The sequence below is a fragment of the Ammospiza caudacuta genome, chromosome 2 (genome assembly GCF_027887145.1).
Source record: "Ammospiza caudacuta isolate bAmmCau1 chromosome 2, bAmmCau1.pri, whole genome shotgun sequence".
NCBI lineage: Eukaryota > Metazoa > Chordata > Aves > Passeriformes > Passerellidae > Ammospiza > Ammospiza caudacuta.
This window is the reverse complement of record NC_080594.1, coordinates 6,763,335-6,787,726: the sequence shown is the minus strand read 5'-3', so window position 1 is coordinate 6,787,726 and position 24,392 is coordinate 6,763,335. Positions and strand designations below refer to the sequence as shown.

The window sequence follows — 24,392 nt, the reverse complement described above, 5'->3', positions numbered from 1 at the left end:
TGTTTTTTGGGTTTATTTTTTAGTTGCAAATACATAGGAAGACAAACACCTTGCTACCTGTAATCTAGCATGTGGCTTGATGCAATGCACATTTTTCAGCCCTGAAGGTCAGGAACTTGAATGTTATTTATTAGGGAGAGAGAACATGTCAGAAGAGTGTATTTTTAGAGAGAAGTGGAGCAACAGGGAGAGAATTCATGACATTTTCAATACCATGGACCTTGTTTAGTGCCTATGGAAATTAAGTACATTGAATTTTAGTAAAAGCATTGACAGAAACATTAAGAAATACTTGAGTAATCTGCGTCATGTATACTATGGAGGCGTTTGATGATGAGCATAAGCTTGATGAGCATAAGCTCCTATAAAATTGCTAATAAAATGCAATGTTAAGCAATGCTGTGTTCTGAGCTGCTGCTGTTCCTGATGAGCCATGAGAAGGGATTCTGGTTTATCTGAGGTGCTCTGGTGGATTGAGTCAGCCTTTGAAGCTGTGGACAGCGTGCTCTTGTGACAGTCTAACAATTACAGCAGGGGCAGTAGGTAAACTTTGCTGGAGTTTGGTTTTTTGGGTTTTTTTGTTATTTACTACACCATGGAATGGAACTGTTTCAAGTCTCTGTAGCTGTAGAGCTCTCCTGCCTAAATCTTACCATCTTCCTAGCAGAATTCTCCATTACCAATGCCCAAAATGGCTTGCTAGCACCCTTTTATAGCTGGCTACTGTGAGGAACAGTTTGATGCTATAGGCACTGCAAGACTGTTCAGTCTCTTGGGTCTTCAGTTTGCCAAACTTTTGGGTTTGAGATGCCTCAGTGTTTGCTGAGTACAGAAAATCACCCTCAACATAAACTAGTTTGCGGTTTTGTGTAAAACGAATAAACTATTTAAAAGTTCTAATCATGGAGAACATAATTACAATTTAATGAAGCAAATACAGTTCTTATCTCTTTCTAATCTACTGAAACTCTGTATTATCTGTCTAATAACCTGTTTGTAATGCAAGAGAAAAGGCTGCTTCTTATAAAAATTCTTAATTTGCCACCAGAGGGGGAAAAATTCCTTTTATACACAACCCCACTTGAGGTGCTGTGCCTATTCAAATCTTAATTCCATCAAGAATAATATCTCTAAATCCTAATATAATTCAGGAGTGGCTTTTTTTTTAATCTCAAAGTGTTCACAAATCATGACAATTGGTAAATATTAGGACTGTAACTGTGTAGGGAGATAAAGTATTCTTTCTCTGCTGTGATCAGAAGTCATATTAGTGTCTCAATGTACCCAATATGTAATTTATTAATAAAATACCCAAGGTGAAGAGTTGAAGATGAGTTCGTTGTGTGTAAAATGGAGTGTCTCCAAGAAACTTGAGGTTCTTGAGTCCCATTTGCATCCTGTTTCATTGTTCAGCTACCCTCATGAAGAAAGTTTTCATTTGCTGCTAGAACAGCCCATGATAATGACATTTTCTAAGGTGAGGATTGCCTGGAGTACCCAGCTCCTCTCTCAGCCAAGAATCCCATGATGGCACATGTGTAGAATTTATTAAAGAAAAACAACCAGCATTGGTGGTTCCAACGCTCTCAGCCAGTGAGCTTGGAGTTTATAAATAATGCTTGGAGTTTAAAAAGAGTTATAGAACTCAGGTGGAGTTAAAGGATGATGGTGCTTTCTTATGAGCCACAGCACAGCCTGGATATTCTACCACACTCTGCTGACTGCACGCTGATTTTATTTTCAAATCCCTCACAGCCTTAGGAAGAGCAAGAGTGAAAACTCTGAGCTATCCCCACTTTAATGATCCACTTTTATTTCCTGGTCCCTTTTTTTTATATTAATGGTAAATGCATGTTACTTTTTTCCATGTCTAAAAACTGATTTTAAAGATTTTCCTCCACCTACAAATTAGAGGAAGTTCCTCTTGCATTGTAACAGAAACTTCATCAGAGTCACAGAACAGTTTAAATTTGGATAGACTTTGGGAATCATCTGGTCTAATTCCTGGTCAAAACATTTTTAGTTATGCAGCTGTTGTCAGAGATATATGAAATTAAACACTAAAAATAAGCATATGTATGTTTTTCTTCTATGTTTGACATAAAACTAATTTATAATCCTTAGAATAAAATGAAATAATCAGCTGCTATAACAGAAAATGTTTTGACCAAGCTTCTGAGTTTCAGTCTGATGAATGGTGTGAACAAATCTCTGAATCTGGGTATCTGCTGAAAACTGTCTTTTATGTAGATCTGATAAAAATTCTGAAGGTCACTCTTAAGCCCAAAATAGATAGGATAACTATTAATCTGTTAGAACTAAACCTATTATTATTGCTTTCAACAATAACAGGGAGGTGGGATTTTAGATTTTTTTGTTGTCATTGTAGATAACTGCTTTTAACTCTCGAGTAAAAGAACAGGAGGAACTGTTTCAGAAAACCTCTTGGTTTAGTTTTTTAATATTGTTGTCTTTCTATAGTTGAGTTGAAAATTCCTCAGGAAGAAAGTGAGTTCCTGTTTTGGTTTTGTTTGGTGGGTGGTTTGTTTTTTGTTTGTTTGTAGGCTTTTTTTTACTGTATGAACTCCGAATATAGATATGATTTATAGAGTACAGAAACCGCAGACAGAGTAACTCGGGCACATTGTGCTGATGTAGCTACAGATGGCAACTTCTGAAAGCCTTGGGGACATGGGAGAATATTGAATCTAACTTGAAATGCATTTACTCAGGCCCTTGTTACAGGGGTTCTGCCGACTGTTTGTGGTCGCTGGTGCCGCTGTCACTTATTTGTGAGGGCACACAGTGCCAGAGGTTGAGGAAGCACACGGCCTTGCTCTCGCAGGGAGCAGCTCTCTCCTGGCTGCTCTGTGCCGTAATTGGAAAGAAAACAGCGCTGTGCCCATTCTGAGCAGCCTCACAGACACAGCCCAGTGGCGTCTCAGGAGTCGGGGATTTTCAGCTTTGACTCCTTAGTGATGAATGTCTTAGCGCTGGTGATGAGGGCAGAATCAATAATGCAGCCACCTGGATTTCAGGCGTGGGTCAGCTGCCAGTGGGTTGCAGTTCTTTGCAGGCTGTCCTTGGAATTATTGCATTGCAAAGTATGAAAAATTCTCATCACAAAGTATGGCATGGGCTTTACCTACTTTATTTGCTTTTTGCTGCTTCACTCATCGTTTCCTTCAGGAGTGGTGTTTGCCATTTTTGGGAATGTATACTTCTAGGGCTTAGTGGTTTCAAGCAATATTGTTCAACTGCTTTTGCTGTTTTAATTTCAGTATGTATATTCATGAAAGTAGGTGCCTAAAAGTGATCACGATTTGGCATCATATTTTTTTTGGATGAAATTCTGAAGTTCTCCAATTGTTTATAACTAAGTACAAGATGTTATTAACTTTTTGGCCTTGTCTTTTCTTGTCTTGCCGCTTACTGTGAAGTATTATGTGTTGTTGGGACTCATTATTTTTTGTGCTAAACACATGGACAATGAAAAGACAGTCAAATTTTGAACGGTTTTATTCCTTTCCACATATGTGTCCTTCTTTCCACTTTGCCTCCTTTTTATTGTTTTTGGTTGTGTTTTTTTAGCAGAGAGGAAGATGTTGAAATATCACAGCAGGAAATAATGCATGAATATTACACTGTAGCGCCCAAATGTAATTTTAAAAATGGAAATACAGCCACTTCCGTACTGAGTTAACCCATGGATTTCTCTTGACACTGGCTAACAGGTTAAAAGGTGGCCAAACAACACAGCTGACCTAAGAGTTAACATTTATGAGTAAAAGAAAATGCTATCACTAATAGTTCATGCTGGACTTGGAATAAAGGGATTCTATTTTGTACCCTGAAGCATGAGATTTAATTACTCTTACAATCATTGTCTTTGCTTACAAAGCTGCCACTGTTGTTTATCATCAGAAAATTATCCAACCCTCTTAAAAAACAGCTTTAGTATTTGTCTCAATGAACTTTCACAGCAGTAACTCCATAAATTAATTAAACACTGCCTTGGAAATTGGCTCCTTTTTGCAGTGGAAAGTTTAACATGATTTCATAGTAACAGATTTTTCACACTCTGGGAATAAAGTTCAAAAGAAATTGGGTAGTTTAACTAGGCCCTTCATTATTTTTTTATACTTTTTTCACAGTTGATAAATTAATTGACCAATTACTTGCATTAAGTGGGCTCCATCCTCCCATACCCCCCTCCTCCCAGCCTCGCACATTCTTTATGGTCCAGTTCAGTCCAAATATACAAAAAGGCTAGAAATTACAGTAATCTTGTGATCTGCCTTAAGTCACTATATTACTGATACCATATTTATGATCTGTCAAAAATTTTGTCCTCCTAAAGCTAAAACTTGAAATTTAGCCTTCAATCAAAATTCAGCAAATTCACTGAGTTAATTAACATCATGTTAAGCATCTCCTGTTTGCGGGTGCTGAAAGTTTCAAGTTGTGTGCTATTTTTATTTGTTTTTCTCATGTTAGCATCAATTTCTATTTATGAGACAAAGGGTAGATTATATCTGAGAGCTATTCAGTATCCCTGATATTAACTGTAATGCACTTTATAAAGTATTTTCAGGTTCAAGATGCGAGGACAGGTTAAGATGTGTTTTTGTGAGAGTGAAGTGCATCTCAGTTATAGTTAAGTACAATGAAAGAAATTTAGGTGCTGATTAAATTCAAAAAGGGAACTGAAGCCACAACAGAAATGCAAAGAAATGGGTTTCAGCTACCTTAGTTTCTTCATTAAATTCTCCATGTAGTTTGAAATGTACTGGCATAAAAGGGGAGGGGGAGTCACAACTGCTTGGGGGTTGGATAGAGGAAAGGAACATTCATTCACATTTATGGTCACTTAATTCAAAATGGTCCCAATGTAAAAAGGCTTAATGTTAAAAAAATGTATGATGTCAAGATGATTATCTTCTGGTATTTAATGCTCCTTATTACTATTATACTTTTATGTCTCTAATGTCTTCTCCAGTGCTTTGAGCTTCATGTTTTTAAATTACCTAGGATTATTGCTAATATAGATTTTCATGGAATTTTGATGACTGTGCACTCAGTGTGGCACTAAGCTTGAAGAGGACCTTCATCTGTCTTTCTTACCTATAATTAAATATATACAAAAGACCCTGTGTTCATCTAAAGCTGGTGCTTTAACCCTTCCCAAAATCTAGCATACCAAAGAGTTTTCTATGCTTGAATGAACAACACAGCTTTTAGAAACTTAATTCCCTGAAAAAGGTGCATGCCACTTCTTAGTGAACGCATTCCTGGGTTTTAGGGTTGAAGTATGAAATGGCACGTGGCAGTTTGGGGAGTGAAATCATGGCATTGACAGCCAGTGATCACCTTCCTGGAGGTTCCCTTGTTAAACTGGTTTCCAGAATAACTGATGTGAGCAACAGCTCAGCTACATGTGATACCTGTCAAGAGACAGACAATGTTATGGCTGCTTGCTCTGCTTCTTAGAAATCCCATTTTATTATGCTTTTCTGATATCAACTTTGTGAGGTGGCTGTTTGTTGTGACAGTGTTGGTTGTCTGTTGGTTGTCTGTTGATTCCTGGATCCTCTTTTATGAGTCATCACTTTGTCTGGGCAGCAAGTCTTTGAGGAAATTTGGTTTATTTATTCTGAATATTCTCTCTGATACCATTTCTCGGTTAATTTATTTTATCAGGAGTCTATAACGTACAATGATCATCCATCTTGGCTGCTAAGTATATAATAATATATGCATGTGACTACTGATAATTGCAGCATTACGGGATGCTGAAAAATGCAATTTCACCTAGCCAAGGTTGATATCAGATTATACGGGTTATTCTAGGGCTATTTCCTTTTTTCCATTTATTTTTTCTAAATCACTGTTATTTTTCTTTCAGTGATCTAATGCTGTAATTATTGCCTGATTCATAGCTTACTAAAGTCAATAGAAATATCCCTGTCATATTCAGTGGGTAATAGACTTTTTTAGCTTGAATTTGCTTCTTACATGAATACTTTTTGTTAAAATACTTTTTCATTCATTCATGTTGCTCAGGCCAAATTTTTTCCTTCTTACCCTTTCTCTCTGAATGGCAGATTACAGTTCTGATTGAAAACCATGTAAAATCTATTGAAAGACTGGTGGTTTTCTTTTGCTTGGGAGACAAAAGAAAAAGGAATAGGAAACTTATATCCTTAAAGGAAACAAAGTGTTAGAATTGTAGAAGGAAAACCTGTGTTAACTAAAAAAAGTTGGTTTTCAATAAATAAATGTATGTATTAATATGATTCATGGTAGATGGATTTTTTCGTGGCTTCCAATAAATTTTCTGATCAACTGTTGTTGATATGTACTTTATCCGTATGTTACATATTTCAACTTATGCAGAGGAACACTTGGTAGCGAAAATATCTCTGGCATTGTTTGCCATGTGATGAAATATGGGAGGTCATGCACAGAAGGTCTCTGTGCGAATGATATTTCTGTTCCTTACAGTATTAGAAATGCAGAATTAAAAAGAAATCCTGAGTTTGATATGGATTTAGCATTTGTATGTTTGCCATAAGTTGTTTTAGAGCCCAAATATTTATACTTGTGTTACTTTGTGGTTGACAGCTTCTCACAGAACTGATACCAGCATTTTACCTTGAGTGACACTTTTTTGTCAGCATTCTTTTTGTTTCTTTGAAGGGAATCTAATTTGAAATTGCAGTTTGAAACAATATTCATCTTAGAGTACTTGGTTCTCAGTGTAGCTTGGTAGACAATGTGCTGACTGTAGAAGCTCTTTTGTTTTTCTTTTTGAAAGTATTGTTACGAACTGAAACTTGTCAAAATATTGTTTAAGCAAGGAAAATGCCATGGTAATCTCTCTTTTCTGTATGTGTACTTCAGTTGTGGGTTAAAGCAGAGAGAAGGAAGGTGGAATAAAATAGTCTTCAGATAATGTTTATGTAGGTTTCAGAAATTGTGCTTTGAAGCATCATCTTTGCCATGTTATTCTTCTTATCCTAGAGCTACTTTTTCCCTTACTGGGAATCAGTACTAAAATACATGAGAATGTATTTTATTGTTAATGTGCTGCCTGACAGCTTAACCAAGTGTTTATGTGGTTTTCATGGTGATATGAGGAGAGAAACTAGAAATATTTGTCTTTCATGTGATAACCAGCAGGGTGTCAAGTTGCTGTGTCTGTCCTGATCCATTCCCTGACTTCAGAACAATATCACCAAACTTGGTTTAGGTATTTAGTTTTTGTCAGTCAGTCCTTAGGCAGGCCTGATGCACTTATTTAGAACACCAGTTTTGGTGTTCACATTATTATTATTTGTCTGTTTGCAGAATATCACTTGTCTTGTACTTGTTGTACTAAGGTGGTGACCAAAAACTAAATTGGATGGACAAAAGAATATTTCTAAAAGTATATTTTTAGCTGTAAAGATTCCTGGTTAACTGGTTAAAGATGTAAGACAGGAGTTTGCCTGAACAACAGTGTCTTATTCTTCTCCTTTAAAAAGCAAACCAAACAATTTAAAAAAACAACTTTAAACTGTTAATTTCTGGTGTATGCATAACAAGTTATGGGACTACAGTATTTCCTTTGCCTATTTTATATGTAAAATTTGTCATGTGTTTCACAAAGTTTGGTTTATAACACTTAATAAATTATTCAGTCATTCTGACTAAACTTACAGTCATCCACTATTTTTGCTTTGCTAGTGGTATTGGCTATAATACTTTGATAACCTGATTGTGCTCTTTCCATACTTTCCCAATTATAATCATATGCTTCAATTATAAAATAGTAAAAAACAATAAGAGAATTTTCTGAAGGAAATCTAAATGAATATCAATAGAAAAATCAGAAGGTGGCACCTTTTCTGGTGCTAAAGCATTTTTTTCATTGAAATGATATATTGGTCTTGTGACACAACAGCATTTGTTTTATTTTTAAAGTGATGAAGCAATGGGAAAGTTGGCTTTTGGCATGGTAAAAGCATAACAAGTAATCTCTGAAATACAACTGGACAAAATAATGCTGTAAAAGTTCATTTCTTGACACTCTTGGAGCTCATCAATCCAAAGTATTGTTTTCTTTTATTTAAATAACTCTGACTTACAGATTCTTTGCCACTGTGTAGCTGTAAATCTAATAATGTGATTGAAATTGCTCGATAATCTCCTGTCTGGAGCTTTTCTTCATTGTGTCTGTTATTAAAACCGGCTGTTGATGCTTTTGAACAAACTGATTTCTGAATTAACTCTGCATTGTGTTCTATAATAACGCCACTTCTGAATTATCATGGGCTGCTACCAATTTACTTTTCGATAATTAAAGGCTGTCTTTATTTCTATCCAAGTTGCCTGTTTTATTTCCCAGAACACAAGGATGTGATTTCATTCATGCTGCTCTAGGGGGTCTGAAGTTGATAATCATTTTTCTACATCTGCCCCCATCAGCGTCATCCTCCAATATCTGATGCTCCAGCATTTTTCCTTGGCTTTGCTCATTAGCATTCACAGAGCCGGTGCTGTGTTGTGCTAGTCTGCCACAAGCCATTCCCTGTTGTTTTCCTGAGAGGTCTGTAGAGGACCTGTGGAATAGTCTCATTCCTGGAGTAAATTCCTCTTCTTCCTATTACCTTTTGCTCACATAAACTCTTCCTTTCAAAGGTTGTGTTACCTTAAGTATTTAAGTACTTTATTCAATATTGTGTATTACTTAACATGAGCATCATTGGGCTCCTTTAAGTGTGTCTCATGCATCGTGCAAATACTAATCACTAAATTAAATGTAAGGACTTTAAAATTAAGACCTCAATATAATATATTTTGGATTACTGATTCATGTGGTCCTCATATCTTCAAATAAAAAAGATATTTTTTTCCTCAAAAAAAATAAATTAGTAAAGCAAATCAAACAGGAAAAAACTCCAAACAAGATGGACTTAAAATAAACATACTGACTTGAGACATGTTTCAGTTTGAGATCATACATAATATTTTGCTTCTTTCTTTCATCAAAACATGTCATTATTAAATACAATAGGAAGAGCCTCTCACAACAATTTAGAAAAAATTTAAAGGATTTACAGTAAACCCCCATGAATCAAGTTTAAAATAATCATCTTGTTTATCCCCACTAAGGTTCATTTCAGGACATTCTAGGCTCTTAATAGTCTTTTTAAAATTAGTATTGACCTCAATTTATGAGAGTTGTATATATTTCCCCTTGGCAAGAGCAAGAATTTTAATCTAATCCTACAGCTTTTTCCTTTGCTGACGTAAAATTCTTCTCCATTTGCTAATTGTGATCTTTGTGGACTGTGGTTTTCTTCCGTTTTTTAAATTCTTTTGAGGTATTCTTGTGGTAGTTTTCAGTGTAGTAGCAAACCTGAGCAATGGACCTGGCAACGGTGATCCTCACTTTACTAATCAATAGGATTAATAAAACAGGGTGAAAATTTGGTGTCCAAGGTGTACCTATTTGCTTAAAAATGTAGTGGCAAGATCTTTCATGTTGGTGTTGCCTTCACAAAACAACTGCTTTTACCTGTTTGATTTTAAAGGTTGGGCTCAATGATCTCAGAGGTCTTTTCCAATCTAAATGATTTTGTGATTTCCTATAGCTGTGTATGAGTAGATTGAACCTTGCCAGTGGGTTTTCTGTTTACTTCCTTTCCTTTTTATGTAGGATTTTCCTCTAGTATCCCTCAGGAGGCAGCACTGTTAGGATGCTGTGTAAAATTTTCAGACAAGTGCTAAGGCCCTCTTAACAAAAACACGCGCCTTATTTATGATGCGTCAAATTACTCTTCTGAGAGTAGACCTTTTAGGTTGCATTCAGCCTTTAATTTGACTGAATTTAAATAGCATAAAACGCCTTTTAGTTGGAACTTGGCTTGCATATTACGTCTCTCATTTCAATGGAAGACATTCAGATGCAAATACGGTTTGTTTGGACTGAGTACAAATGCCACTATCATGACTGATGAAGGCTTTTGATCACACATCTACAAACTGAAACCTTAAAAAGGAAGAGGCTATTTGGACTGGCATCTGCAGTGCCATGAATTATTTAGTTCCTATTATTCATAAATCTCTTTGAAGAGAAGGCGTGTGAGGTTTTTAAGGAGGAGTAGTCATAGTTGTGTTGCCGGTTTCTATTTATGCTGCGGCTGACTGCATGTGCAAACTCCTTCTGAACTGCAAGGATTGTGCTGAATGGGAAGAACTTGTGTGGCTGAAGTGATCAGAAATGGTCCTGAAAGGCTTCTTTAGTTTCCTGGGATAACTGTGAGGGTGTTCTGCTGTTCCTGTCTGCTTTGGTGGGCTCCAAGAGGTGTGCAAGGCAAGAACATGCCTGCAATATTTACTGAGATACGCACTTAGTTGTTGAGGATCTGGCTGACTCTTGCAGGGCGCTTGTTAACAGCCAGAGCTTGTTCTGTACTCATTCACAGAACTACAAATGTCTTTGGGCTGTGCCCTGACAGCCAGGCAAAACCAGCAACACCTCCCTCGTTTTTGCCTTCTTTCGCTCACTATCTTTTATTGTGCAGTTTTGTGCTACAAACAGGTACCATTTCTTCCCTTTCCACTGATGATTGAAGCTAAACACTGGGTGTAAACACTATTTCTGCTCTAAAGGGAGTCTGTGTGCTTGTTTAGCTCAGTGTAATTGTGTAATAATGTTGTCTAGAAGATGCATGTTGGCAGAGATGTCAAGGAACGAGTTAGAAATACCCAATAGTGTCTTTTTTATTTGCCTTGCAGACTAGTTTGGTGTCTGGGGGAGTGAGGGATATGGGGGCTGTGTGTGTATCCATTTTTGGGATTTGTTTGTTTGTTTCTCCAGTAGGATTTAGACTGTATTGCTGAGGAATACCTCGAGAAATTATTTGTCTGGCATATGTCCTTCAGGCATGTTATAAAATTCACATTGGGGGTCAAAGTACAGTGAAGACTCAAATGCAGCTGCTGTACAATTCAGAAATAAACAGAGTTCACAAATTGTTTCTTTACCATAACACATTTGTCATTGTATGAGTAGTGAGAATAGCTTAGTTCCTAAGTCTTAACTAAGAGGATTACCTGAAGAATCACTCTGACTAGACTTAGACTTTAATTTCCTAAAATGCTGTTTTTTGTGATACTTTTCAAAAGTTTCTCGAAAGTATTTCATCTTCTCATCTTTCCACATTATCCTTTTCCATTTTCAATTGGCTGTACACATTTCTTTTTTACCTCCCTGTATTTTAATTTTTCTTGTTGGCTTTGAAGAAATGTTTTTATTTTTTTGGTCATCTATAATTTTCCACTTAGTGTATTAACTCACCACCTGTCCTAGACTCAGTTTTTAAAAACCTCTGCTACATACAAACTAAAATCCTCAGTCTTTTCTTTTTCATTCCACCAAAGCAGCAGAACTTGCAGAATTTTTTTTTCTCCCTTCATTTATTTCTAGCAGTCACTCAGAAGTTCTTGTTTGGTGCTGCATCTACAGTGGTCCATGGACCATTGTTGATGTGTCTGTTGGCCAGCTGCATGTGCTGACTACATTTTCACTATGAATACACACACTGCTAAAGATCTTCTCTAATAAATCCTTTTTTTGATGACTCTCTGGCAAAACTGAGCTGTCCATGAGATGTATCTGCTCTGGTTTTGAGCTGTGGCCAATGTGTACATCTGCTGTAATCATATATCAGTTCATAAATGACTCTTACCTACAAATAATTTCAGTACAGTGGCAGCATAATGCAAGGAGGAATAGAAATATTTTTAATGCTCAGAGCAAATCAAAATGGGCCTCTTGTCAATATTAAAAGTATAATATGTGGAACAATTATTGCTTTCTTTTTAAACTTTAATTTCTAAGGTTTCTAAACAATGTTTGAAATTATGAATTGGTACTCTTTTGGGTTTTTTTTTCCTCTCTGAAAAACATAATGGCTGTTTTATGAGTGTTCATATTCTGAATGTGCAGGTATAGGCTTGTAGAATCTAGTAGTCATTCACCCATCTCATTGTAATTATTGGCTTGTGTTTCTTTATATAAAAAAGTGGGCACGAAATCTTAAGTCTTGAATTGTGAATTTCTTTGAGTTGTGAATTTTCAATTGTATTTTCATAACTGTGAGAAAATTGTAGCTGAGTAACTGTAGATGAGTAATTGAGCTGAGTAACTCTAGTACTTTATATATTCAGCACACATATACGTATATATTTAAAACTTTAGGACAAGATCAGAACTGTATACAGGAAATGAAATAGTGTTCGTTTGGTTTTTTGTTTTTTATTATGAGTAATTGATTACTAAGCTGAAATTTCAGATATGCATTTAAAATGGTGTCAGGGCAAAAAGAGCAATAGTAAGGGTGAAATTTATCTCTGGACTGTGAATTTCTATAAAAATTCCTCATTTACATGTCTCTCCCAATCTACAAAAGTTCTGCTTATTAAGTCTTGCCAAGAAGGCATCAAATTTGATATTGGCTGACAAAATGGTGTGGTGTTATGACTCTTCTGTTTCCAGTATTGAAGTTCTTTTTCAAGGTACATAAAAGGAAAAATATAGTAGTTATCCTTATTTTTTTGCATGATTATGGGCAGAAGATGATAAATTGCAGTTAAATATTTGAACTTTGGGTATGGCATGCAGTCTTAATTTTTTCGGGTTTTTTTTCACTTTATTTGTGTTTCATGAACTATTAGGAAAAAATAGAACGAAACAACAGGAAATCACATTGAAAAATGCAAGAGTTTTGATTTTTTTTTCTGTCTTTTTTTTTATTTTAATGTTACTTTCCTAATAGCATTTTGATAGAATTGAGAGATTCACCTTATGTTCTCCATTATCTAAACTGGGATATATACTGTAAATAAATAATATAGAATGCAATATCTTTTCCTACCATGTTTATAAGGTTAAATGACAATGTGTGTGTTTGAAACAGAGTCATTTGACTGTGGTTAGTACTATTTTGGGGTAAGGGGTTATATTTTTTTGTATTTAGGGGTCTGAAAAAATATTTGATTTGCTGATGGATCTGAAATTCCAATTCTTCAGTTATAGAAGTATTTAGATTTAGGTCATAGATGTCCATCTCAGCCGAAGAAAACCTAATTGTCTGAACTCTGCACTGTGTTAATTATGATATTTCTTTCATCAATCTTGTCAGTATTCTAAGCTTGTCTCTTAGTATCTGGAAAAGCCTAAATGGATAATATTTGGGGAATACAAAAAAACATTTTTCTTTTTAAGGTTTTAATTGTCTGCCCTTTAAGATATGTGCTTGTTTGTACATGCTTCAGGCATTGCCCCAGTGGTCCTTAATACATGGATTAACCTTAATAAAAAAGCATTTCATACAGATTATCTGTATGCTTGTATTATAACACTTACACAGAGATACCAATGCCTATAATTTGAAATAAATAAATAAATAGGGACAGTAACCATGCAAAAACCACCAGCTGCCTTTTGATAATCATCTTAGAGCTTTCAGTAGATGATTCAGTTGTAAGCAGAGGTAATATAAGGAGAACCCCAGCTGTTTGTCTGCCTTCATTGCTCCTTGCTCTGGATGGGTTTTTTGGGTTGTTGTTTGTTTGTTTGTCTGTTTTTTGCTTTTGTTGTTCTTTTGTTTTGGTTTTTGTTGTTTTGGGGTTTTTGGTTTTTGTTCATTTGCTTGGGTTTGGATTTTCTTGTTGGTTTTCTTTGTTTGGTTTTGTTTGTTTGTTTCATGCAGGTTGCATAGGAGCTTATTTTCAGATACAAGGTACTTTAAACTTTTGTGGTTTACCAGACCTGTGGACTGTGACCAGAAAGGAATGTATATGAGCAGAGTAGACCCAGGAAATTTCGATTTGTGATAATGTAGGATGGTATATACTTCATCAAAAACCAAACCTATGTGACATATTAATGTCACAGGTTGCTCTTGGATTGGGTAAAATGGACGAGGCATTATTGGAGATGTTTTGTATGTATTGATCTGCAGATGTGAAGAGACAAAAGCTCACTGCTTACAGCTGCTTGTGCCCAGTCACAGTTACCTGATGGCAGACAAATACTTTGCTAAGTCTTTCCAAGGAGGATCTTTTCCTTTCTCTTTACTCTGGAAACCTGACAAAAACACAGAAGCAGGACATGTTTGTGTGCATACACATTCTGTATTACTAACAATTTTCATAGCTTTTTTGAGAGGACGGATGAATGAGTATTAAAGCTTTTCAAATATTTGGTTTAAGTTTTGAAATAACTGTGAAAGTGATCTGAGAGCAGAACTGGGCACTTGTATCTCTGCCTGATACAACCCAGCTTACAGCCTATTGCAGTGCTTAATTCTACTACTCCAGAGTTGTCTTTATACATACTTCTTAAAGCATTCTGTTACCTTGGTAAAATGAAATATAAAAATTGTGTTTTCTCTTCTTCATGGGTTGATTTATTGATTTGCAAGTGAAATTTCTTTGATGTTTTATGTAAACCCAGCTTATGATAAAATTGCTTAGTAGCAACTTGCATTGCTTGTAGGAGTTACATGTCCAGCTGCATTAAAACATGCAAGAAGCAGGCATTTTGGGATGGGCAAATAGTTTTAACTCAATATTTTTAAGAGGGGCCTTTAGGACATGATTATATTCATCTTCTATTTTTACTATCCTGTAATATACTGTGTGATGTGTTTCCAGCTGCTAATGTGAATCAGCTACAGCTGGAATCCTGAACTCTAGTGATGTTTAGATTATAAGATGCTTTGCTGATCTCCATCATGCCAGTCATAATGAGTTTGAGAACAAAATTACTATGTTTATACTCTACTTTTCAGGAAGAAAATGGAGCTGCATGTTTTTCAATATTTTGTGATTAGTACTGCATAATAAATGTTGCTGCATGTCATAATGTAGTCACAGTTTTAAAACTGAGGAAGGCAATGAAGTGCTACTCGGAAAACTTATCTGGAGGAAGTTTAGATTACTTTTAAGCATACAACAGGAATAATAAATCTTCAGGTTTGCAAAGAGTTACATTTAAGCAGTATGCATTCTGTAATTTGCACTCCTGGAAGGTGTGAGAAGGAGGAAGGAATTGTACCAGTCTCCTACATGTAATGGTTAGGTTATATAAGAGCAAAACAATTTACTGTTGAGAGAGACAGCTGGGCACTGAAAGAGGTGATCTGGAGAGCTTCTGAAGTCCCCATCACCAAAGGTTTTAACACTATATTAGGCAATCTGTAAGGAGGGGTCCAAAGATAAGTCATGATGCTTCAAACCACAGGATGCAGTGGCTGACATCCTCAGAATCCTTCCCATTTGCGTTTTTGTCCCCTTTTCCAGTTGTATCTTCAAGACTATTTTATGATTCTGAGGGAAATTACCTGATGTCATTTTGGAACTTGTGTTGTAGATACAATGATGCAGAGAGAGAGCACAGAATAAATAGAATAATGGAAGGTCATGTGTTTGAATTCTATTTAGTTACATATTCATGACTGCACAGTTTTTTAATGGTTATATACACAAAGAGAGGAAGGCTTATCTAGGAATATATGGATTCTGGTTATATATGCAAATGCCACCATGTGATTTTTTTAGGAATTTCCATGAGAATATTGTGCAAAACTTATGTATAAAAATTATATTCACTATAAAATGCAAAGTCATAGCAATAAAGGAAAGATCAGAAAATTAGAAGCCAACAAATATAGATCCCATGTTTTTGTGTCATCTGTTGGCCACTCTTTGAGGGGCAATGTCTTCCTGAGCAGCAGTGTCTTCCTGAGTTCAGGAGACTCAAATTCCCATCATGAATTTCAGGTGGTGGTGGTGGTTTGTTTCTCCTTCAGTGGCTTTTGGGAAATGATGGTTCTCAAAAGGAGGATGGGAAGGATTCTGCATTGCCGCACCTGTGGGTATCTTCGTTTGAATGGGTCTCTAGTCAGTGAGAGCCCAATAATTTGCATTATTTTCTGGAGGAAATGATCCTGCTAAGGTCTTCTGTCACACAGAGGAGCTTTTCCAGTCAGAGATTCAGAGCTGGCATTTAGGTGACCTAAATGATCAGTGATAATCCGTCTGTTTATCCAAAGGGAAAAAATGCAGTTGTTGTCATCATCATCATCATGCTAAAATGAAAAAGAAAATTCTAAATGTCAGTAGTGTAAAAATAAGTAGTTTTTTTGGCGTTTTTTTTTGTTTGTTTTTTTTTTTGGTTTTTTTTTTTTTTAAGTAATCTGAATTATATGTTGGATGTGTTGGAGAACTGGGCTGTGTGGTTGTTGTTGTTGTTTCCTCCTACTTTGTGGAGTTGGGAATGTTTATTTATGGTGCTTCTCTGATCATTTTTCATGATCCTAAAAGATTTTAAGGCTGGAGTAAAAATACAGATGAATAAATGCATCCATGTGACTTGTAATGTATTAATTTTTTATTGAAGAATAGAGGTCCTCTAGAATTGCTGGAACTGTGGGTTATTGAATTTGGGAGAAAATCAAGGCAATGTACTTCATGAATGTGACTTTCATCTCGTTTTTCTTGAATAGAGTATTAACTCATTATAAAATTGAAATATTTTACTGTTGATGAAATGAGATGAAATGAGAACAAGACTGACCTCAATCCTTTCGCTTTACTTTTTATTTCCCCTTATTTTTTGAAATAAAAAGGTTAGCTGGATATCTGGCAGAAATGCTTTTTCCCTTTTTTTATTTTATTGAGCTATTGAAGTAATTGGACGGATGTGGTTTTCTCCAAAGACAAAAGACAAAACTACAAATCGAATAATAAATCACATATAAGAGAAAAATAAAATAAAAGCTATATCAAATCTGTCTAAAAGTGTCTACAAAATTGAACAGTGTGGAGCGGCTGAGTGTGGAGAAAATATTGAACAACTTGTAGCCACCATTTATCAAAGAATGTAATTTAACAATTGTTGGCATACAAAAAGCAAGAAGTCAGAAAGATGTATCACAGAAAATAAAGCACAATATATTATTGATATTTGAAAGCAAGGGTATATTAGGGTTTTTGAAATTTGAATCTAAGTTTTTACATTCAGGCAATGATTTTTTAAAAGATCCTTTTGGCAGCACAGCTACAGCAGGATTACTTTTCTGATTTAAAAATGCCCTAAAAGCATTTGTTCTGTGAAATTTAGCTGTACAGTTTGCCTCCCCTTTCCAGATCTCTCATAGTGGTACTCCCCTGACATCACTGACCTTGAATTCTTGCTGTTCTGTGATGCCCTCACTCACAGACCTTTCCCTGGTGGCCAGTCCTTTTGTTTTACATATGCTGTGACCACGAGAGCCTTGAAAAATACAATACTGTTTAACCTTACTAGAGAAAATAGAGGAGATTTATTTCTCGGCCTTACCTAGAAATCTAATAGCTCTGTCATGCCTTTCAACCTGACTTCTGATAATTTGGTCTTTGTTCCTACTGTAGTGGTTTTGCTTTGCTAAGTTGAGATTTCTTGGCCAATGCACCAATTATTGTGGTGGGCTCAGTGCTGGCTAAACTCCATTGCACCCACTAGAATTTATTTATTCATTTCCTGGTGTGAGATAGGACTGGGAGGAAGGCAAAGCAGGCTCAAAACTTTAGAAGAGGATTAAGAACGGTTTATTAGCATTACCTAAAAGAAAGAATAATAAGAATCAGCATAAAACCTTTAGAACACTTCTCCTCCCCTCTACAACCTTTTCTTTCCCACTAACAGTGTACAGAAAAAATTCAGTCAGCTTATCACTTCTAGAATAGTCTTTTTTTGGTTCACTTAAGGAGAGGATTTCCTCTTGTCAGTTTATGGAGACTTCTCCACAAGAAAACAGTTCTCTCATGGTTTCAATTTCCACAAATAACAGCTGCCCAGGTACCTGTAATTGTGAAATCCCTCCCATCTTTCACAGTTTTCTCACAGCTGTGTTTATGGGCCATGTCAAGTTATGGGGTACAATTTTAAAGATGAGCTGTTCAAGAGCAAATGTTTTCTTTATCTCTGAGATCATCTTCATCTCTGAGAACAGAGATCTTCTTCTCTCCCTGGGGGCAGAAGGGTCTTCATCACTCTTCTCTCTCTCTCTCTCTCTCTCTGTTCAAACTTCTCATGAGATCACATCTCCTGCAACATCTGCTTACTTTAGCATGGAGGCCTTTGCTCATATCTACAATTTTAACACTTCATCACCCTCTACTTTCAATGAGTTACAAGGAAAAGGAATCTGATATATTAATTACATTCTTCTTGATAGCTTTTCTAGAGGATTTCAGCCCAAAAATAAAGGCATCTCTTTGTCCCTCCTATCTGCAACTTGACTCTTTCTTCGCTGACCTTGGTGTCTTCATGTTGTTCCTCTCCATGTTCTCACTCTGTCCTTTTCTCTCAACAGAGGGAGGATTGAAGGTCTATAAATGTTTCTCTGCATTGAGAGAGTTAATATTTTGCCTGCAGATTGTTGTGTCTGAGATGGGAGCAGGGCCAGCCTTGTAACCTGCTCTCAGGCAGAAAGGAAAAGAGAGCTTCCTAGGGTTTTTTTCATCTTTTACATAGAGGCATGTCCAGTTTTCTCAGTGGTTTAACAGATTGTCAATTCTCAAAGCTAATATCTTATGGGTTTTTTGTCAGATGCAGAGGAAACTGAGAGCAGCTTCTCTTAGTCACTTCCGTGAATGGCTCCACTGCATAACCAGCACACCTGCTTTATCTTTATTTCTTCCCTGGTCTTCAAAAATTTTCCTGAAGTTCTAAAAAGGTGACAGGTCACAGTTTTCTGTAGTATGCCTTCCTGTCCAGAATAATTTTCCTAAGAAAGACAAGACAGAGTCACTAAAGAAAAGTGTCCTTAAAAATGTCCTTTTTTTTTTTTACAGATATCCCTGAACACAGGGAAATATCAGATGGCATTCCTTTTTATCCATTTATTGATTGGCTTTTTAATTTAGACCAAGAAGGTATGCCAGACATATACAGCAGATTTTAGGTTATATTATGCCCAAAAATAATTACTGGCCAGTCTTAAACAATTTGATTTGTATTACAGAAGTCTCAAATCAGTGTCCTGAGATAGCAATATATACATATACTACTTTAAGGTGAGGTAGACTCACTGCCTTGAAGAGTTTTATTTTTTGTCAGGAAGCAAGGAAGTCTAGGTGGGTAAAAAGAGAATGTGTTATGTGAAATGTGGATAAATCATCTGACTTGCTTAAGATTTAAAGCAAAAGTGGATTCTTTGACTGTTATGTTGTTTTTTGAAACCTACGGTCTTTTGTCACTGACATGGGGCATAAAAAGCTGAGTTTTCCCATATCTGATGCTCCAGCCAAAATCGCAGCTTCTCAACTTCCCTCTGCTAAATTTGAGTCTTGATGATGCTCTTTCAAAGCATTTGTCTATGCTTGTCTTCTATGGCTTTTCATGTAATAATAAGGGATGGGTAAAATTTTTCAAACATAATGTATATAGGTTGAAAATTGTCTTCTTTTTACAGTGTGACAAGGTGAGTAAAAAGGGAAGAGAGAAAAGTTCTTTCAACTTTGAAAAAAAGAAAAACTTACCTCAATGATAGCAATGAAAGGGAATTTTCCTTCATGCTAAGTATCAGAAAGATGGAAACAGCTGTAGCTAGTTGCCTTCTGTGGGCAGAATTATACTTTGTAAGACCATTTTCATCTAATTTGCCTGTTGTGTAGTTTGAACTTTATGAATTGACTTGTAATTGGACCATGCTGTCAATGGGAAAATTTACAAGTATTGAACATGACATTTTTGAGAAGGTTACTGTCATCTGGTCCTCTATTAGTGGGTTTGCAGTGAGTTATAATTGGCCTAACAAGCCTAGTAACCTGTCCTACTTCCAATTATAATGTACAATCTCATTTCTTTTCTTTATTTACTGATAGGTAATAATTCTCTGTCTAGTGCACATGCTCCAAAATAAAGTTGTCTCATCATGGAATGTGTGGGTTCTTTTAATATACATGCATATGTGTGTCCATACACATAAATTATATCACTTATGCCTATAACTGTGTGTATATATATTCTGAGGAGTTTAAGTACATATATTTTTTAATATATGTGTTTATATATACAAAAACATATTTTTTTTTATTCTGTTTAATTAAATATAAAGTCTCCTGTGTCTTTTAAATTTCTGGCAGGGACAGGGAGATAGTGTTTTCTCCAGACCTTTGTTAAGTTTATGTGATTATTCTGACTAGAAGTGATAATACATTCATGTAGATGTACTTCTTGGGACTGGAAAAAAAAGGGGGAAGTGTAATAAAATGAACAGGTTGATGAACTCAGTGCATTCATTATCAACTTTGATTTGCATGAAGGAGAAACTGCTCAATTCTTATAAAATTAGAATGGCATCATTAATTTTGTTTACTACACAATTTTAGCATGTGTAAGATTTACGGGCAGTTTGCAGGTGAATACGTCTTATTAAACAGCCCTATGGAAAGAGTTCTGCAGAAGCATCTGCGCTCATTGTACCTCCCCAAAGCAGAATTTTTTTGTGTTGTTTTCACTGCAAGGAGAATGTTGAAAAGTCGCAATGGTGAACTTGGAAATAAAGGAGGGATCAGTGAAAAAATCTAAAACAAGAAAGGTAGCTAGGGAACTGATATTTTGATGCATTCATAAAGTTAAAAATTTCAGCTTTTCAACCATGTCTTCATATATAGCAACTTGGTCTTCACTGCTATGCACTACTTGCTCATTTTAGTAAAGACTGACTGGTTAGACACCAGACTAAAAACAAGAAGCAAATCAAGCAGACAAGCCTTTTAGATATAACCAAGAGAAGCAAAGCTTCCAGAAAAGGGTTTGGTCTTTCTCCTTTTCTTTCATGTCTTTTGGTCTCAGGCATAGCTGTCTTTGCCTTGTTAATGTAGTTCTGCCCTACAAGGAGGGCCAGCAGAAAATAATTACATATTTTGGGGTTTTTTTCATGGCGATGCTCTTGAATTAATGCCTTTTCAGAGTGTGCTTGAGAACTTAGAGAGGTTTGGATGGCATCTTTTGGACTAATTTAATTCATTACCAGAGTGATTCTATTCTAACTTTGAATTCTGAGTAATATTTTAACAACTTTCTTCTTGAGCCTCAGAAAACGATGGTTCTGTTTATTTTGGTGACAGTGTGTTCGTTAGCGAAACATTTTAAGCTACAATGTTTGTTTTTGTTACCCTGCTGGGCATGAAATACTACCAGCATGAAACTGTGTGGATTCAGGATACTCAAGGAAGGCTGTAATGTCTGTCCCTATTTTCTGTGAGTTTGAACATTGGTTACTGTTGGTTCAAATATCATCGTTCTTTTTGGTTTGCATGTTCTGTTAGGGTGCAAGAACAATCTGAAGTTAGAGGTTTCAATGAAGAAAAATAGTGATCGTATAGCAGATTGTAAATCATTGGAGTATCTGCAGATTAACTGTTGCTTATTTGCATTACCTTCACTGAAAAATGATGTTTTAAGAAATATGAGCAAGGGGATCACATAAGATTTAGGTTTGAAGAATGTACTTTTGGCAAGCCAAGTGGTGCTTTAAGTTTTAGAATTCACTAATGTGTGTGCATGTGTTCTCACCTACTTGTAACTAATGATCCGTGATTTTTCTGCAATCTTCACTGTGCTTTTTTGAGTGTGTATTCTGGTGTATTTTCCAACTTCTCAATGCAGGGTTTCTGACAGAATCATAGATCTGAACTCTCTCAGAGCACAGCAGTGTCTCTAATAAATAGGTCAAATAATCTTAGAAATGGTGTTTGTTAGCCTTGAATCGATAGTGATGAAGTTTCTCTGTGTTCTTGCTTGCTCAAACTTCTGTCTAATCTATCTTTGTTCTCTTCTTCTTGTGCAATCTTTTCCTTGCTTCCAGTGGCTGCTACAAAGAACAAAGCTAGAGGTGAGTTTCTGCCTGCACCCTTCAATTTGCATTGCATGGTTCTGCAGCCCACGCATTTTCTCCCAAGGTTGTTTCTGCTCCTCCAAACAAAGAAAAATGTCTTTAGGTCCTATGGTATGCCAGATTAGTTCTTTACAATTCTGAATTTACACCTAAATGCATTGTTTATCAATCAGCACTGCTCATGCTGTATTTTGTTAATTGCTTTAATTTGGGAAGTTTTCAGGAAAAAGATAAAACTAAGTGCATTGTAGTTAGATTTCTGACTTTCATTATAGTAATGTAGGGATATTGATGGCATTTTAATCGAAATGAAGATATTGCATAAAAATGCTCATAAATATGTAAATGTAATTTATATTTTTTATCTCTAGCCATAGTCATAAATATCTGAACAGAGAACAATGAACTCCTAAGTGTCTCCTAAGCATTTCCTGTCTTTTCACACTAGTATAAATGATCATCACTGTTCCTGATAGCATACCAATATATAGAAAGGCATACTATGATATCTGCAGAGATTTATGGCTTCAGAGCAGCAAGGTGATTGCCACAAATCAGTGTGACAAAGAAGGAAACCTTTCAGAACTAATCATGTAAGGTCAGCAGTGCTGTAAACCATTCCCTGAATTTCAACGAAGCAGTGATGTAGCAAATGTAACCTGAGGGGTGTATTCTGACTTACAGATACACATAAATCAGTGCATTCATGTTTATATATACAGATGCATGTGCATTTATATGTATGAACATATATATTTGCATAGAAAATCAAGAGAATATGTATTTTACTATCATTTTTATATTAATTCTGGTAAATAAATTTGAGTTGTCTGATTATTAAACACCAAATTTTAAGGCAACAATCTCTGCTAGTTTACATGTATTTTGGAAGTCAAGATTCACAAGGTTTGCAAAATTCAATTCCATACATTGCTTAGCTTGAGGTTGTAGAACAGTAATAATAATCAAAGAAAATACAGTTGAGAGTGTTTATGCATTAGAATAATTAAACCAATAATTAAAATACAGCTCAGGTTTGTATTTTTGTTCTAAACCCTTGCATGGCTTTTTGTAACATCTTTTTCTCAGAAACTTTGCATGCATTGGGTGACATGAATGAGGGGAGTGAACAAAATCAAGTTCATCTATTTGCCTATGCATGCTTTAAAATTTGCTTTACTCCTTTCTGTACTGTTATGTATTCAGCTGTGGTGCTGTGTAACAGTGGTCAAGACTTTGAGACCTTCATAATTAACGAAAAAAAGCCCAAACCAAGGCAACATCCACAGAAGGGACTTTTCAGCACAAATGAACACAATCTCATCAGTATTCAGTGATTAGCTGATACTCCCATATATTGCCATTAAATCAGAAATTGCCCTGGAGGCACAGGAATTGTAGGATGAGTCAGAATTACTCACGCGTACCACTCATCTGTGAGCATTAACACACCCTTATTTCAGAAGTGCACATGCGTAGTGAATGCACAGCTGAAGCTCTGTATCCTGAAAGAGGTTTGACACTGTGATCTGGTTATCTTTGGAGATCTCTTGCTCAGCTGCACAGTGCCTTCAAGAAGTCCTCGGCTTTTCCTTTGGAGCTGAACAGCCCTGTGAATGAAAGCACCCAATATCCACAAGGAATTCAGTCCTGCAACAGCTCTGTCTTTTACCAAAAGCATAGGATCTGTTTTATGATCTCCTGTGGTGGAAGACATGAAGTAGATGATGACTTACTGCTTTCCTCATTACTCTGTCTAAGCAGTAAAGAAAGGTCTGTTCCTCCTTTTCAAGTCTAACACTTAACTGGAAAACAGTTCTCTAATACACCACTGGAAACATCAATTCACAACTGAGAGAATTCTCAGGAGGAGTTTCTCTTTTGGCCCTTATAATATGAAATCCAGCAGTCCTTTATGTCTTTGTTCTCATGTATGGGTCTTCATCTTTGCTTTCTAAAAGTCTGGAATTTGTGCTGCCATTTTCAGCAAGGCACAGTTGACCTCATGCATACCCTAAGATCTGAGAGTTCCAGAGCCCATTATTAAATGATATTCTATGGGATCACCTGTCTTTTGTTTGTGCATTGTTAGCATGGCAAAACTCCTGCTGGTCTCCACTTCCCTCCCCCTCCTTGTGGCATTGTCTGTAAGCTGAACAACAGAGCCTTTGCTCTCAAACATTGAATTCAATGCTATTTCCTGAAGTATTTTCTCAGTCTTTGTCAAAGACTGCTTGTATTAAGTGCTGTAAAGCAGCTGTTGAACTCTCTACTTTAGCCTTGCATTGAGGCACTTAGAATCAATCTAGGTTGGAAGGTCATCTGGTCTGCAGGTCATTTGGACTGAGCTACCCTGTAAGTAAAACCCACTTAAATCTGTTTGCTCACAGCCTTCCAGTCAAATTGAAGTATCTCAAGGATTTCACAGCTCCAGGATAGATTTTGCAC

General features: G+C 36.1%; 1 protein-coding gene across 3 annotated transcripts in view; it reads left to right on the top strand.

Annotated features, from left to right (window-relative positions):
• Window positions 1-24,392, top strand: part of CADM2 (cell adhesion molecule 2) — a 569,374-nt gene that overhangs the window by 350,787 nt on the left and 194,195 nt on the right. For 2 of the 3 annotated variants that reach the window (XM_058825124.1, XM_058825122.1), the window contains exon 2: window positions 21,915-21,941. The exons of the other annotated variant lie outside the window; for it this stretch is intronic. In XM_058825124.1, the coding sequence (XP_058681107.1) occupies window positions 21,915-21,941 (27 nt within the window). The remainder of the gene's footprint in view (window positions 1-21,914; window positions 21,942-24,392) is intronic. 3 annotated transcript variants of the gene reach the window in all.